Source organism: Hemitrygon akajei, chromosome 5 (genome assembly GCF_048418815.1).
Source record: "Hemitrygon akajei chromosome 5, sHemAka1.3, whole genome shotgun sequence".
Lineage (NCBI taxonomy): Eukaryota > Metazoa > Chordata > Chondrichthyes > Myliobatiformes > Dasyatidae > Hemitrygon > Hemitrygon akajei.
The window spans coordinates 127,792,996-127,809,906 of NC_133128.1; the positions used below are offsets into that span (position 1 = coordinate 127,792,996).

Sequence of the window (16,911 nt, forward strand, 5' to 3'; positions counted from 1 at the left end):
TCCATCACTCCCTGCAATGGCTCGTTGACATCAGCACTCTGTGCTAACTCTTAATGCCACCACTCCTTGTTCGAGCTCTTTAAATAATAATAATAATTACTTTATTGATCACAAATGGGAAATTATTAGTTTATAACGTACTCATGTCCAGCCCTGTCTTTGGGAGCAATATATCCATAATTTGTTGTTTAAAATGATGTACACAACTTGCTTTCTGTCAGAGTTTGTTTAAGGTACCTACATTATTTTGTTTCCTTCAGACACTGTGGATTGCATGCAACATGTCTCACTGTACAATTACACACATCCTGTCTTTTCTCAGACACGACATAATATAACCACATTATTGCCTCTCTCAGATGGAGTATCATGTACAATATGCCGCCCTTTCTGACATATTCACATTATGTTTCTCCTGGATACTGTGCAATGTATAGTTGGTGTACAATGTATGAATAGAATGTTCTCTAACAGGCATTATAATTGTCCCAGATCCTGCCCTGTGTCTCAACAATATGTGACCAGAAATATTGAATACAATTTATCTCATTCATATCCACACATCAGTTGACATATTAATAACTATGAACTATTCGTTCCTCAGTTCTGAAAAGCACAGGATCAGTCGGGGTCTTGAAAACTGATAAAGTAACAGCTGGTGTGATATGAAAAGTCATCAGTTCAGGGAAAGCAAATCACAATTTCATTGTTCTTTTATCATTCCAGTAAGTGTCGCCAGCCTTATTCAGGTAACTTTTTAAAGCAGGTTACAGCTGCAAACACAGTATGCGAGAACAGTGTCGGCCTTCAGCAGCTTGTTTATCCAGGTAGATTGTTAACGCCTACCTTTGCAATCTGGACACACCAGTTCAGGAGCAGCTGGGAGCCAATGTTGTCCTTGTGCTCACGGACGTAATCCAGCAGACAGCCATGGGGCATCAACTGAGTGACCAGTTGGATCGTGGGACTGAGACAAACACCCAAGAGGCGAACCAGGTGAGGATGGTCCATGCTGGCCATTATCAGGGCCTCCTACGGGAAGAAAGAACAAAATCAGGCTCATTAATCGTTCAGTAGAAGGATACCACAGCATCACATTCTCCGGATAATTCATGCACAAACTCAGATAACCATTCATTGGGAAACTTTGCAGCAGTCTGAGCAGAGATGGAACTGTTGGTTTTGCTCTGTGCTCTGTTTCTGAATTCCAGTCAGTTTGAGATCACTGACCAGTAACATAGACAATAAAATAACATAGGTGCAGGAAGAGACCATTCAGCCCATTGACTCTGTGCTTTTCAGCTGTTTGCCATATTCATGTACCCACTACACTTGACTCAGTACCGATCCTGTCTACACACTGCAGTGAAAAGGTATTGAGTGTCAGTTCCTCAGCTGTGAGTAAAAACAGTGATCTGACTGTCCACTGTAGCTGAGAACCTAGTTGTAAAGAGGGCTTTTTATAGTGAAGTGTTTAATGAATGGATCAGTATTGCAGCGGCAAACATTAATATTAATGCAAAGTGTACGAGCTCAGAGCTGAGCTTAGCAATCCAACAACCAAAAGACTGTTACACCTATGCTTTCAGGGAAGTTTATCTGCTTGGATATGAATGTGATTTCAGACCCAGCCAACCACGTGAAACATAGCAACACAGGAAGTTGCCCTCTGCTCGATCAGAGCTGGTACGCATGAGAAATAAAGTCCAGCTGATTAGTTTAAGGTAAGTAGGTGCTCGCAATAAAATTTGCCAGCATGGATTTTCAGGCACATGTGAGAAAATGACGGAAACACCCAGCAGGTCAGGCAGTGTCTGTGGAAAACAAACTATTCAACTGGAATATAAGAGAAAGGATGTAATGTTGAGACTTTATAAAGCACTGGTGAAGCCTCACTTGGAGTATTGTGAGCAGTTTTGGGCTCCATATCTGTAAATGAATGTGCTGAAACTAGAGAGGGTTCAAAGGAGGTTCACGAAAATGATTTCAGGATTGAATGGCTTGTTATATGAAGAGCATCTGATGGCTCTGGGCTTGTATTCACTGGAATTCAGAAGAATAAGGGAGACCTAACTGAAACCTATCGGATGGTGAAAGGCCTTGATAGAGTGGATGTGGAGAGGATGTTTCCTATGGTGGGAGTGTTTAAGACCAGAGGACACAGTCTCAGAATTGAGGGGCATCCTTTTAGAATGGAGATGAGGAGGAGAGTAGTGAATCTCTGGAATTCATTTCCATAGGTAGCTGTAGAGGATGATTCTTGTGCACAATTAAGGCAGAGGTTAATAGATTCTTGATTGGTCAGAGCATGGAGGGATACAAGGAGAAGGCAGGAGATTGGGGCTCAGAGGGAAAATGGATCAGCCATGATGAAATGGAGGAGCAGACTCAATGGGCCAAAATGGGCCTAATTTTGCTCCAATATCATATACTTATGGTCTTATCTCAAGTCCCAGATCCTTCTTAAAATAAGTCAACATATGCAGTGGTCACCATCTGGTATGGATGGACCACTGCACAGGGTTGGGAAAAAGATGCAGAGGGTTGTAAATTCAGCCAGCTCTATAAAGGCACTAGCCTCCCCGGTGTCAAGGACATTTTCAAATGGGGATGCCTCAAAAAGGCAGCATCTTTATTAACAATCCCCATCACCTAGGACATGAACTGTTCTCATTACTGTCATCAGGAATAATATATATATAATTTCATATTGTAAACGTATGCACTGCTCTCCAGCATTGCCACAAAACAACAAATTTCATGACAGTGATAAAAAAAACCTGATTCTTATTCTATTTCTGAGATCACTGGCAACAAATTAAAGCTCATGAAAATAGGAAGTCAATTAGGTTAGAGACTAATTGGAAGGTGGAGGATGGAGACTAGGGGAAACAGGATCACCTCTGACCACTTGGATGTCACAAGTGATGTTCCCTAGGAATCTGTTCTGGGGTCCACGGGTTTCCACCTTATAATGTGAATGAAGGATTACAGAATTGCACTTCGAAATTTGTTGCTATCTGTTGGACACTGAACCCTAAGCCAAGTGGGTCCATGCAACCTACCAGAAAAGGATGGGAATGGGGAGAGAGGTGGGGCACCGAAGCAGACTGTTAATGTGGCCCAGAAAGTCTCAACTAGTTACATCAGGATATTTTGCACAGTTCTCTTCCTTTGAATTTGAATTTAGAAAGTTTGAATTGTGGCATTCCCAATGACAGTAGGATTTAATACAGCAGACCAGCTATTTCCTAAATACAAGATTCTGTAGATGCTGGAAATCCAGAGTAATATGTACAAAATGCTGGAGGTGTTCAGCAGATCGGGCAGCATCTATGGAAAGGAATGAACAGTCGACGTTTTGGGCTGAGACCCTTCTGATCAGGATTCTTAAGAAAAGTCTTGGCCCAAAACTATTTATTCCTTTCCAGAGATGCTGCCCAACCTGTTGGGTTCCTTCAGTATTTTGCAGGCATGTGCTCTTCCAACTATTTCAGAATACACTTGCATAAGATTTCAGTGGATTGACAGTGGGGATGAGAGGAAGGATGAGAAGGAGGAAGTGAAGAGAAGAGATGAAGGGAAGGGAACAGAAGACAAGAAAATGAATAGGGAGGGAAAGAAATGGGGAAGGAAAGGGGAAGATGGACAGAAAAGGAGAACATGAAGTAAGGTGGGAAGGGAGAGAAAAGGGGGAAAGAAATGATTGGACAAATGGAAAGATAGAATGAAAATGAAAAGGTTGGAAGTGAACATACAGTAGTAGGTTTGGAAAGTAGGAATGAAAGGGGGGGGGGAGGAAGGGAAAGGGAAGGAGGGAAGATGAAATATGATTATCACAACCAGCACAGCACCAAGTTTCCCAGCATTTTAATGAATAGCTCAAGTCACAGCACATCAAGAGCATGACCCAAAACACTTCACGGCAAATGAAACACTGCTGAATCTGGCCAGAACTTCGCTTCGCCTCAAAATTGGGGCATGAGATGGATGCTTACACCTAGCAGAGTCTAACTGCAACAGTACAGTTAAATGCTGTGCTTCTGACGGCGCGCAAGTTCTTGTGTATATCTCCAGAGTGCCAGCCTGGAATCCGTTCAAGAGACTGGAGTGGAATTGGAAACCACTCCATTCACTCAGAAGGAACAGGGCAACCAACTGAGTGTCAGATCACAACAGGATGCAAGCCCTCCACAATAACATCATTAGAAATCTGGAGCTCCTCCACCACAAGCTTATGCATGCTGTGTGTCTTTTGAAGAATGCTAGATATAAATAGATATTTTAAGTTGTCAGGAGATGAGAAGGTGGCAATTAGGGAGAAGGTTGTAATCGAAAGGAGCAGGATCAAGAGGCTAAGTGGCCCATGTATCTGAAAGAATGGATCATCATCACAGTATTAACATGTCTCAATGATAACCTTTCAGAAAGCAGTCTTTGGTGTACCTGCTTCTCAAACAATGCAACAGTTACACAGACATTAATTTTGCACCAAGGTCTTAGACGCTCAACGTATAAACAGTTAGCATGTGGCTTGCAAATAAAGAATATCTCTTGGAAAGACATTTGCTGTGCCTCAATGCATTCAGAGGCCACTGGAAGCCTAAATATTGCTGACTCAGCACACAGGCTCAGCTTTTCCTGGACTACACACCTTTTCCAAGGCTTCAGGTGGGGTCTGGGTGAATTTGAGACAGCTTTCTTGGTGGCAAGTTGTTTTACAATTTCCTGTCTGACCCGGTGGGGAAATGAAAACTGCACCCAAATCAAGGGTCAAGCATCGAGAACCAAATTTATTCACCATTTACATGTATTAGGAATTTGCTGTGGCGTATTGACATGCAACAAAAACAACAACATTCAACAATTACAACGAATAAAGAATTATGTATATAAAACTAAACTTCAATGTTAAAATACAGATGTAGAATAAAACGTGCATGTATACAAACACCAGCATGTATTTAAATGCAAACAGCAATGAATGACAATGAAACTGTTCTTTGTGTCGAAGCCCATTTTAAGGGTTTTCCTGGGACTATCAGCCATTCTCCATTAGCCCAGTGAAGTGGTGTGTCTCCACGTTCCCTGTCCCTGTTTTAGGCCGTCCTCGCTGTTCCTGTTGACCGGGTCTATGAATCACTACTAATCTCAGCAACAGAACACAGCCGCACTCATTCACAACGCAACAGCAACCTCAGGCGGTTGTGCAGCACTCAAGGGACGGTTCTGGGAAGCCCGACAGCAGGTCTGTGCACAGCAAGATCCCACTAAAGGGAAATTTGTGGGTTCTTTTACGCCAGTGAGAAGACAATGGGGGGTAGTGGAACAGCACTTTGAGAATGCTTAACAAGGCTGGGCCTGTCCTATGTTCACCTGAGATGTCAGAACCTAAGCTCCCAGATCTTGGAAACGGACTAAGCCCTACAATCTGCTGAGTTGGGATGAAAGTGTTAGCAGTGGAATGGGGCCGATGTGTCATCCAACTGACCTTACGTGGGCTCCTGCTCACTATTTATAGCAAGCAATCGGTCTGAAAATAATAGTTAAAACAGCCCTCAACGAGAAAAGAACCCTAGGGAAATCACCTGGTTCCCATCATTCTTTCCCGGGGGTTCGGTCTACTTTCAGGCAAAGCTCTCTGATTTACTGCTGAGTTTCACAAAATGTGAAAAATAAACCAGGGAAATCTCACCGATCTTGCAACTCTGGGTTAGATCCAGTGTTCAGTACTTGAGCTCTCTTCCAGCATGGTTCAGAACATGGAACAAACATAGAACATAGAGGATAGGAAAAGCCCCTTCTGCCCACATATTTATAGGCATCCATTAATCTCGAGAGACCATGGATTTGCGCCTTAGAAAGTTTCCAGGGCACAGGCCTGGGCAAGGTTGTATGGGAGACCGGCAGTTGCCCATGCTGCAAGTCTCCCCTCTCCACGCCACTGATGTTGTCCAGGGGAAGGACAAGGGCGGACAGAGCTTGGCACCGGTGTCGTCGCAGAGCAATGTGTGGTTAAGTGGCTTGCTCAAGGACACAACATGCTGCCTCAGCTGAGGCTCAAACTAGTGACCTTCAGATCACTAGACCAACACCTTAATCACTTGGCAATGCGCCAACACTCTGCCCACAACATTCTGCCTAACTAACTAAGCTAATGGCACCTAATCTCTCCTGCCTACTCAATGTTCCTATCCCTCCATTCTTTGCACATCCATGTGTCTAAGATCTTCTTAAACACCTCTATCATATCTGCTTCCACTATCACCCCAGCAGCACATTCCAGGCACCCACCACTCATCTCGTACATCTTCTTTGAACTTAACCTCCTCTCACATTAAATGCATGTTCTCTGGTGTCATAGAAAAATACAGCACAGAAAACAGGCTCTTCTGCCCATCTAGTCTGTGCTGAACCATTTAAGCTACCTACTTCCATGGACCTGCAGCCAGACCATAATCTTCCATACCCCTACGTAGAAATCAAGCTGGCGTGCACCACTTGTGTTGGCAGCTCATTCCACACTCTTACGACCCTCTCAGTGAAGATGTTTCCCCTCATGTTCCCTTAAACATTTCATTTTTCACCCTTAACCCATGGCCTCTAGTGTAGTCTCACCTAACTTCGAAAGAAAAAGCCTGCTTGCACTTAACCCTATCTATATCACTCACAATTTTGTATACCTCTATCAAATCTCTCCTCAGCTTTCTATGTTCCAAGGAATAAAGTCCTAACCTATAAAATCTTTCCTTATAACTTAGGATCTCTAGTCCCGGAAACACCCTTGTAAATTTTCTCTGTACTCTTTCAACCTTATTGATATCTCTCCTGACCAAAACTTCACACAATACTCCAGATCAGGCCTCACCAACGTCTCATACAACTTCATCATCACATCACATCTCCTGTATTTAGTACATTGATTTACAAAGGTCAATGTGCCAAAAGCTTTCTTTATAACCCCACCTACCTGTGCCCAACTTCCAATGAATTATAGACCTGTATTCCCAGATCCCTTTGTTCCACCGCACTCCTCAATGCCCTACTGCTCACTAGGTATACACCAGCTGGTCCTAGCGAGGTGCAACACCTCACACTTGTCTACACTAGATTCCATTTGCCATTTTCAAGCCCATTTTTCCAGCCTGTCCAGATCCCGCTGGAAGCTCTGATGGTCTTCCTGCCAAAAGGACTATACTTTTATCCACAGATGCTGCCTGGCCTGCTGAGTTCTTCCAATATTTTGAGTTTGTTGCTCAGATTTCCAGCATCTGCAGATGTTCTCTTGTTTGTAATCGTCTTCCCCACTGTCCATTGCATCCCCAATCACAAATGAATCTCAGCTCCTGTCTCCAATGTTTTTATTAATAGCATTGTTGTGTAACCAGGCCACATACACAACATATCCCACAACTGGTGTCAGGCTCACTGGCCTATAACTTCCTGATAGCTGGAAAGATTCCAGCTATCTATCTATTCTGTGCCTCTCATAATTTTATTAACTTCTGTCAGGTTCCCCTTCAGCATCCGCTGCTCCAGAAAAGCAGAACAACCTTAGTTGTTCAGCATCTCCTTATAGCACATGCACTCTAATTCAAGCAGTAAAACCTACTCTTAACCTTCTCGAAGGCTTTCAGTCCTTCCTATAATGAGAGGAGCAAAAGTGAATGCAATACTCTGGATGCAGTCTAACCAGAGTCTTACAAAGCATGCCAAATGCTTTCTTTACTACCCCATCAATTTGTGTGGGCATTTTCAGGGAGCTATGGGCTTGGATCTCAAGATCCCTTTGCAAATTAACACCATTAAACGCCTTGCCAATAGTAGTGTACTGTCCCTTTATGTTTGATCTTTCAAAGCACAACACTTCACGTTTGGACGGGTTAAGCTCCATCTGCCATTTCTCCACCCATATCTACAACTGATCTATATCCTGCTGTATCCTCTGGCAGTCTTCTACTGAACCCACAACACCACTAATCCCCGTATCATCCACCAACTTTCTAATCCACCTATCTCCGCTCTCATGCAGGTCGTTTGTATATATCACAAATGACAGAGGTCCCAGTATGGATCCTTGTGGAACACCACTAGTCACCGACTTCCAGCCAGATTAAGTTCCGCTGACCATCACCCTTGTTCCTCTCTGGATGAACCAAACAGCCAAGTCACTGTGGATGCCATTCATCTTAAAAGATTTGCATGCTGTATAATTGCAAGCTGTTCTTATTCAGAGGTACAAATCAAGGCAGCTAACCCTAACATAAGTCGATCAGCTAGGTATCTAATCCAAAACTGAAACAGAAGGAGATTTTTATTCTTATATTATGTACCCATGTTGCAAAACTAAAACCATTAATCGAAAATGCAAATCCAGAAACTCAAGTCAAATATTAAGCTTAAACATCAATAATTTCGCAAGGTGTACAGAGGGGCAGTCCGAGATGGGCTTATAAGAAATAATTTAATCTTTTGCTTGACACTTGACCGCACTCTTATCAGAGGTCAGAAATAAATGTGCAAATCACATTCTGAAGGACTATCAGATTGCTTTTAAATACAATTTCCTCCCAAGTTCATCTAATTAAATAGGTTTGTAGCTCTCTATATCATCAGTTGGCATTGAGGAGGAGGCTGCACTGGTTAACTGTTTCACTGCCATCTTACGATTGACACAGCTTCTCTCAAAATAAGAAGCTGTCTCACTTTTTCAAGGAATGTGTGACCAGGAGTTTGGATATGAACGACTGTGTATCTGAGTAGCAGCATTCATACGTGCAATGGAGAGTGTCTCTGTGCAAGTGTGCATAACTATGGATGTATATTTGTCTGTAAGTTTCCCTATAGCTACTTACTCTCTACATAAGTGTGTGCGTGCATGTTTATGTTTGTGCACATGAGAGCGCTTGTATATATGACTGCACGGTAGTATAGTGGTCAGTGCAATGCTTTACAGCTGTAAGGCTGGTGATTAATTCTCTCTGCTGTCTGTAAGGGACTTTTTCCTTCTTCCTGAAACTGCATGGGTGCTCCAGTTTCCTCCCACATTCTAACGTCGCACGAGTTTGGTTAGTTGTGGGCATGTTATGTTGGCGCTGGAAGCGTGGCAACACTTGTGGACTGCCTCGAGCACATCACTGAATGTTTCGATGCATACGTGAGAAATAAAACTCATCTGTGTTTGCGTGCTTTTAACTGTGTTTGTTTAAGTGCATAGGATGTTTTGCATGTGTATATGTAAGGGCATTTATGCTGTGCATCCAGTTTGCTTATTTGTGCATGTGGAAGTAAGTGTGTGTGTGTGTGTGTGTGTGTGTGTGTGTGTGTGTGTGTGTGTGTGTGTGTGTGTGTGTGTGTGTGTGTGTGTGTGTGTGTGTGTGTGTGTGTGTGTGTGAGTGTGTGTGAGTGTGTGTGTGTGTGTGAGTGTGTGTGTGTGTGTGTGTATGTGTGTGTGTGTGTGTGTGTGTGTGTGTGTGTGTGTGTGTGTGTGTGTGTGTGTGTGTGTGTGTGTGTGCAGGTATCATGTGCTGAGCTCTGTAGACATAAGTAAGAACAGAAAAAAGTTGAGTTCAAAAGCTGTGTGTGTGCATGCATGTGTGAGAGAGGTGAGGCAGAGATGAGTCTTTGCCACCAGAATTTGTGCAGTGACCAGTTGGGAAGATGTAACGTTGAGTGGTTGTGAGGAATGTTAGTAGTGGGGTCTGTGTTCTCCCATCACTCTGTTCTGACCATGGACGAATTGCAGCACTGAATTTGTGGCATGTGCCAGGAGCGGAGTGCCAGGCTGTGGTCCCTAAATACAGTGAAGGTCAGCTCCTTCTATAACGAGAGCAATGGTCAGAACATTTGGAGGGATTAATAGGGTAGTAGAATGCACGCACCCGTTCCGATTATCTTTTAAGCCTCTTTGGCATATGTTTCTGAATTTATTATTCCACATTAGATGATTAATTTGGATTAAGGCACTGGAAACCAAATTTAATCACAAAGGGGTCAATGACAGAGGGCCAACATTCAGCCCAATCATTGATACAAAATCCAGGGAAGAAATACATTTGGTTCAGGTCAAACCTCTAGGGTTCTGTGGAGCTATTAATGATTGTCCAGTATTACAAATCAATTAAATAATATTTTACATTTTATTTATCTTTGAACGACCTCAGGCTGCATGTTTTGCATTTTTCTGTTGTCTCGTACTGCATTTATTATTACCAGGTACATAGTTTACTGTGTCACTTCACCTGAGCAAGGAATTTCACTGCACCCTGTTACATCTGACAACGAACTAATCTGCAGCTGAAACTGTGCTTGCATCCTGTCAAATTTAGCATGAAATTCTCTTGCTCTTCGTGTCTCGTCAAAGCTGCGTTGAGAGACAGAAGTTGAAGCCGAGCCCGCAATCACGTTGGCTGAAAGATCATGATCTGACTTCTCCTTCCACCCACGGCACCTCTCATCCCCCACCCACACTCCTTCCCTTCTTTAGCCACGAGGCTGGAGGTGGTGAAGTTAGCGGAGCAGAGTGAAAACTGGAGTCGGTGAGAAAGAATCAGAATCAGAACCAGAATGAGATTTATTAGCACCGACTTAAACAATGTGAAATTTGTTGTTTTGTGGCAGCAATACAGCACAAAGATACAGAATTATTATAAATTACAAAAATAAAGAAACAGTGCAAATAGAAGGAATAACGAGTTAATGTTCATGGGATCAGAGATCTGATGGTGGAGAGGAAGAAGTTGTCTCTGAATCATTAAATCTGGTTTCCATTTGTACAATATCTCTCTTGGCTTCTGTCTATTTCAAAGCCCTTTTGTAGCCAATGAAATAGATCAGAAGTATTGCAATGGCAGACAAAAGATCTGCCCTGACCCCCCCAGGAGATCACAGACCAAGGGTTAGCTGTAAAGGCAATCCTCCTTTAATAGCAATGCCCAAGGCAATCTCTGCCCTGAAGCGAGTGCGATGGGACCACAGTGGTGAACGGAGCTGTGTTTGTGCGTTGGCTTTCCAAGCTAAACTGAATTGTTACAACAAACAATATTGTCAACTTTCACAGGGCAGCACCCGCTGGGAGGTGCTGTCAAAAAAGATGTCAGTGCCACAACAGCAGGATTTAATTCAGTGAAATAAAGCAAAAAGTTGTTTTGCCAGAAGAAGAGGAGATAATTACCATATTTATCAACAACATAGAGGGAAGCCAGTTTGGCCATCAAGTCTACGACAGCTCTTGATCAAACCCATACCCTCACCTATTTCCCCAATAACCTTATCACCTGAATTCCCATTAACCTACAAGATTCACTAAATAACATTGAGAAGCAATTTCACTGGCCAATTAACCTTCCAACCCGCAGGTCTGTGGGATGGTGGGTGGAAACTGGAGCACCTGAGGATAATCCATAGAAGGGCAGGGAGAGCATGCACACTCCACACAGACAGCACTGGTGCTCATAACAAAATGCCTGTCACTGGATCTATAAGAGAGCATTTCTATCAGCTGACCCACTGTCCAAACACTGGGCTGCCAACTCTCCAAGCTAGCCTTGAGTCTCCCATTGTTCGGCTCCTCAATGCTGAAAGCAGGTCAAATGATGGATCGCAGAGGCGGATTTTATTCTTTGAACCTTTTTTGATGGTTAGTTATAATGTGCTTGGAATTGGGTAGCTGAGAGGAAATGAGCAAAGACCGACTAACTGGATACAGTAGCTGGAGGTGGAGGTTGTGCCAAAAGCTTGTGGAATAATTCCAAGCAGAACCAAGTGGCTACCCACACCAATACAAACCACAGTCCACATGAAAGGTCTTGGCTTGAAATGTCCATTTCCATCCATAGACGCTGCGTGGACCACACAGTTTCTCCAGTGCCATTAGTGTTGCTCCAGATTCCAGCATCTACAGACTCTCATGTCTCCTGACCAACCCTACCAACTGAGGTAACTGAAAATATGGAACTCTTGCCTGCTCCGTGGACACCTTATTGAACCTTCGCCAACATTGCGATCCTGGAGTTGAGCAAGCATCCATGCTGCTAATTACTTCATAGGGAAAAGTAGGGGAGAGAAGTGGGGTCAGGGTTGTTGATTTAAGTATCTGCCCACAAACCCTATGTTAGCAAAGTAGCACCAAAATGAAGAGGCCCAGAGAGACGGAAGAGTATAAGGTTTCACAGGAGAAAGAGGCCAACAACATCTCAACCAGAGCAAGATCTCTTCTTCAGAGATGTGCAAAAGGATCCAGGCTTCTATCCTGGAACCCTGAAAGAACTTTAACCCAAAAGCAAAATTATTGTGGAATCTGAAATTGGAGCTAAAATATAGGCTGGATAAGAAGAAGAAGAAGAAAGCCCTTAACTTGGAGTGGAGTCATTGGGACACCATTGTGACAGTGTATTTTAGCAGGCTTTCTTGTTTTTACGAGGCAAAGTTGCTAGCTCGACACTCAACCCAGTATGGATGGAATGCACGCAAGGGAGCTGGCTGGATTCGAACTTGGGACCCTTTGCTCTGAAGTCCGGTGCTGATGCCACTACGCCACCAGCCAGCTTGGGCTGGATAGGGCAAGGTTAATTATTCTGGTCACTGAACGTACATCAGAAGTGGGGCAAGTCAGAGATGGGAGAACACCCACCACTTCAATGAGTTCTATTCCCAGGAAAGCAAATTTCTATTTTTTATAATACCATAAATACAAGAGATTCTACAGATGCTGTAAACCCAGAACAACACACACAGACACTGGAGGAACTTAGAAGGCCAGGGAGCAGATAAACAGTCGATGTTTCAGGTCGTGTCCCATCAACAGGATTGGGACGGTAGGGGGAAGAAGCCATTATAACAAGTGGGGGCAGAGGAAGGAGTACAAACTGGGTGATAGAATAAATTTAAATTTTAATTGCAGGTGCCTGTGGTAACCTTGGTGTGTGTTCGTGTTCTCTCTCTCTCTCTCTCTCTCTCTCTCTCTCTCTCTCTCTCTCTCTCTCTCTCTCTCTCTCTCTCCCTCTCTCTCTCTCTCTCTCTCTTCCCAGCACTGCCTGGGCACAGACACTGGTGTGACAGTACATGCCTAGCACACTTCCCAAAGGAGCATAACAGCGTAACGGCAATAGGTAGGGAGAATTGAGCTGTGAAGGTAGGGCTAACACTGTAGTGATGTCAGAAGGGCCACAATCCACTTGAGATATGAAACCCAATGAAAGCCCTTCCATTCAGGTAGGAAAAAGCTTCCACCCTCTGGACATTCATTGAATAGGAACAGGGCATTTCCCCCATGTCCTTATTCCTCAACCACCAACAGCTGATAAAGTCACAGTGTCATTGATCCATGCCTATCCATTCAGACCATGGTGCCCACACAGCTAATCCCAATTTGGCCAATACTTCTCCAAGCCCTGTCCTTCCTTATACAGATCCATGCACTTCTTATTGAATTTGCATCAACCATTTCCTTTGGCAGCTTGTTCCATATATACACCCCTGTATACATGGAAAAAGTAGCTTCTCATGTCCCTCTTAAATATTTCCACTCTCACTCAAGGTCCCCCAATATTGGCCTTCTCGATTATGGGGAAAAGACAGTCATCACCCACCTTATTACGTCTCTCATAATTTTAAACGTCACTGTAAAGTCATCGTCCTGATATCTCTCATTCTCCTACATTCCAAGGAAATAGATACCTTGTCTGGCCAACCTCTCCCTTTAACTCAAGTCTTCTACTCCAAGCAAAATCTTCATAAATCTTGTCTGCATTCTTTCACCATGACTTTCCCATTATAGGACGACCAAAATGTACACAGCCCTCCAAATATAGCCTCACCAATGACTTGTACAACTGCAACACAATGTCCCAACTCCAGTGCTCATTGTGGGTGAAAATGGCTCTGACTGTGGGATCTTGCCGTGCACACATTGGTACCTGCTTTCAAAAGGTGCCTCAGCAGTTCAGCAGAGGCTTGAAACACCTCTGATTTCTAAGCTTTGCACTTTGCTGGCATGGGAAAGCACAAGTGGTGATACCACGTGACCCCTGGGTGCCCCAGACACTGCCCTGATCCACCCCACCCAACATGACATTCTCACAGCTTGGTGCAGGGCCATGATCCTCCACATATTACTTCACTCTCCTGTTCACCGTGTTATCTTCTGCTGCCGACGCACTTTGGTGGAAGGCAGCTGTACAAGATGCTGCAGAAATCATACCAGGAGTACTGCGAGCAGTTCTGATCGTCATGCTACAGGAAGGATGTGATCAAGCTACCGAGGATGTAGAAGAGATTCACAAACATGTTGCTGGAACTGGAGGGCTTGTTTAAAGAGAGATTAGATCATTTGGGGCTGTTTTCCCTGGAGCATAGGAGCCTGCGATGTGACAGAGGTTTATAAAACCACAAGCGATATAAATCAGATGGATTGTCACAACTTTTCCCCAGGGTAGGGGAGTTTAAGGAGAGAGGAGAAACTATTAAAGGAGATCTGAGGAATAAATTTTTTGCACAGGGTATGGTGGGTATATGGAACATGTTTGCCAGAGGAGGGTGTAGAGGCAGGAACAATTACAGTGTTTAAAAGACATTTGGACAGGTACATCGATAGAGAAGGCTTATTGGGATATAGGCCATGTTAGTGAACAAGTTAGTGGCAATAAAACTCATTCAGATTTAACTAGAATTGCTGGCGAAAGTTGTTCCCTCACCGGTAGGACAGAAATAGCCGCAGTCAACTCATCAGCAGTCCCGTGTATTTTAATTTCTCCCAAGTTGGCACTTCTCAGCTGCTGACTATTATTAACTTGTTTGCTTTGATAGTACAGTCATCAGTTGACCACGATCCATCACTCTTGTGCTGAGCCATCAGCACATTTGGTATCAGACGGGGACCAGAAATACCTTGATGAAGCTGCTTTGAAAAGCTGAGAGCTCCTCATGAACGGCAAAGCACTTCCAAGTACCTGGCGGTTCTCTGCCAACTGGCTCTGCTGCCTTACACCTGAAGACCCGACACAGCCTACTTTCCTGCAGACGCACACTGAGGCATGAGCAGCTACTGACTTTTAGGCAATACATCAGCTCCTGAATTCAGAGGCTCGATCATCAGCTGCCCAAACCCTAACGGGCACAGAAGTCCAATCAACCATCGCTTCTGTGCCTGCTGCCTTGCCCTCATTCCTAGTACAGCAATTTTAAATTCGCAGCTCCCTGACAGAACAGCCCCGCCGTAGGTCCCTCCCTAAACTTGCAATCCAGTTTACCCGCACACTCCACTGACTCGCCCAGACCCTCAAATCTGCTTGTTTATAATAACTTGGCTTCTTTCAGTAAAATAACATTGATGAAATGCAGATGTCAGAAATCTGAGAAAAAAATAATTTAAACACACAGTAGTCAGTCATCATCATAGCGAGAGGGAGAGAGAGAGCGAGAGAATTAATTTTTCAAGACTTGTATCATTTGTGTTTCAGCCCTGAAATGCTACCTCTCTTTCTTTTTCTGCAGATGCTGCCTGTCCTGCAGAGTATTTCTGGAAGTTTCTGTTTTAATCCCAGCTTTCTTCATTTGCCTTAGAGCCAAATACAAGAATTCCTCTCGTCTCCTTTCTCTTTGCATATTACCGAGTCACCTATTTTAAGTGGACTGCTGTAGAATTTTCTCTTTTAAACTTGTGATTCACCTTGAAGCATTTTGTTGTGTAATTATATGATTCATAGCTTGTTAGAACCTTTTCGCAGTGGGCTTCACACCCATTCCTTCCTCTCTGTTTCTTGTGTCTTTGATTTGAACTTGACGAGCACTTGGTTCAATCATCAGTACTGCCATCCTCCATTCCTCAGGAGAAAAGGGACTGGCAGACTGATGTGCAGGAGAGGAAGGCACCCCCTACCCCTGAGGAGCAGGAGGAAGACTCCAGCCAGGGTCAACCCATGTAAAGCTGAGGGGGCCTGATAACATACCTGGTTGGGTGCTGAGGGACCACAGCCCAGCAAACAGAGGTTCTAACAGTTATCTTCAACATCTCTCTGGAACAGTTCACTGTCCATGAAGGCTTCAAGGCGGCCATCATCTTCCTGGCTTCCAAGAGGGAAGCTTGTAAGCTTCCTTATCAACTTCTGTCCAGTGGCACTGACCTCAACAATAATGAAATGCTTTGAGCAGCTGATGATGGATCACACTATATCCAACCTTTCTGCTAAATTGGACTCTTTCTAGTTCGCTTGTTACATATATTGGTCCAGTGATGACGCTGTAGCCTCTGCACTCTACGCCATCTTGTCCCATTGGAAAGTGGTGCTTAATACGCCAGGATGCTGTTTATTGACTTCAGCTTGGTGTTTAATGGTATCACCCCTCAGAAGCTGGTGGGTAAACTGTCCTCATTGGGTCTCAATACCTCTCTCTGTAACTGAACCTTGGACTTCTTGCCAGAAAAGCCACGGACAGTCCGTGCTGGCAGAAACATCTCTGGCTCCATCATGCCGAGTATCGGCGCCCCCTGGGATGTGTGCTCAGCCCGATGCTGTTCACACTGCTGGATTCAGTTCAACAGAACCATCCAGACACAACAGTGGTTGGCCTCATCAACACTGGCAACATGGCATACAAAGAGGAGAGAGCAGCAGGTAGAATGGTGTGAGTAAAACAACTTTGGTCTCAACTTAGACAGGACTAAAGCGATGATTATGGACTTCAGGAAGGTGCAGGTTGACCACTCCTCACTGCACATACATGGCTCCTCCATGGAGAGAGTTAGGAGTGCTCAGTTTCTGGGAGTGCATAAAATGGACGATCTCAACTGGTCCCTCAGCACCATATCTTTAGTCAAGAAAACATAGCAGGGTCTCCACTTCCTGAGGAAATTGAAGCAAGCGAGGCCCCACCCGCCCCCTCATTCTAACCGATCTTTACAGGAGCACCATC

At 44.1% G+C, this 16,911-nt stretch overlaps 1 protein-coding gene across 7 annotated transcripts in view; it reads right to left on the reverse strand.

Moving 5' to 3' along the window:
* The window catches only part of LOC140728164 (receptor tyrosine-protein kinase erbB-4-like), a 943,636-nt gene that overhangs the window by 234,611 nt on the left and 692,114 nt on the right, over nucleotides 1-16,911 (reverse strand). For all 7 annotated transcript variants that reach the window (XM_073046453.1, XM_073046457.1, XM_073046456.1 and 4 more), the window contains one exon: nucleotides 847-1,032. In XM_073046453.1, the coding sequence (XP_072902554.1) occupies nucleotides 847-1,032 (186 nt within the window). The remainder of the gene's footprint in view (nucleotides 1-846; nucleotides 1,033-16,911) is intronic.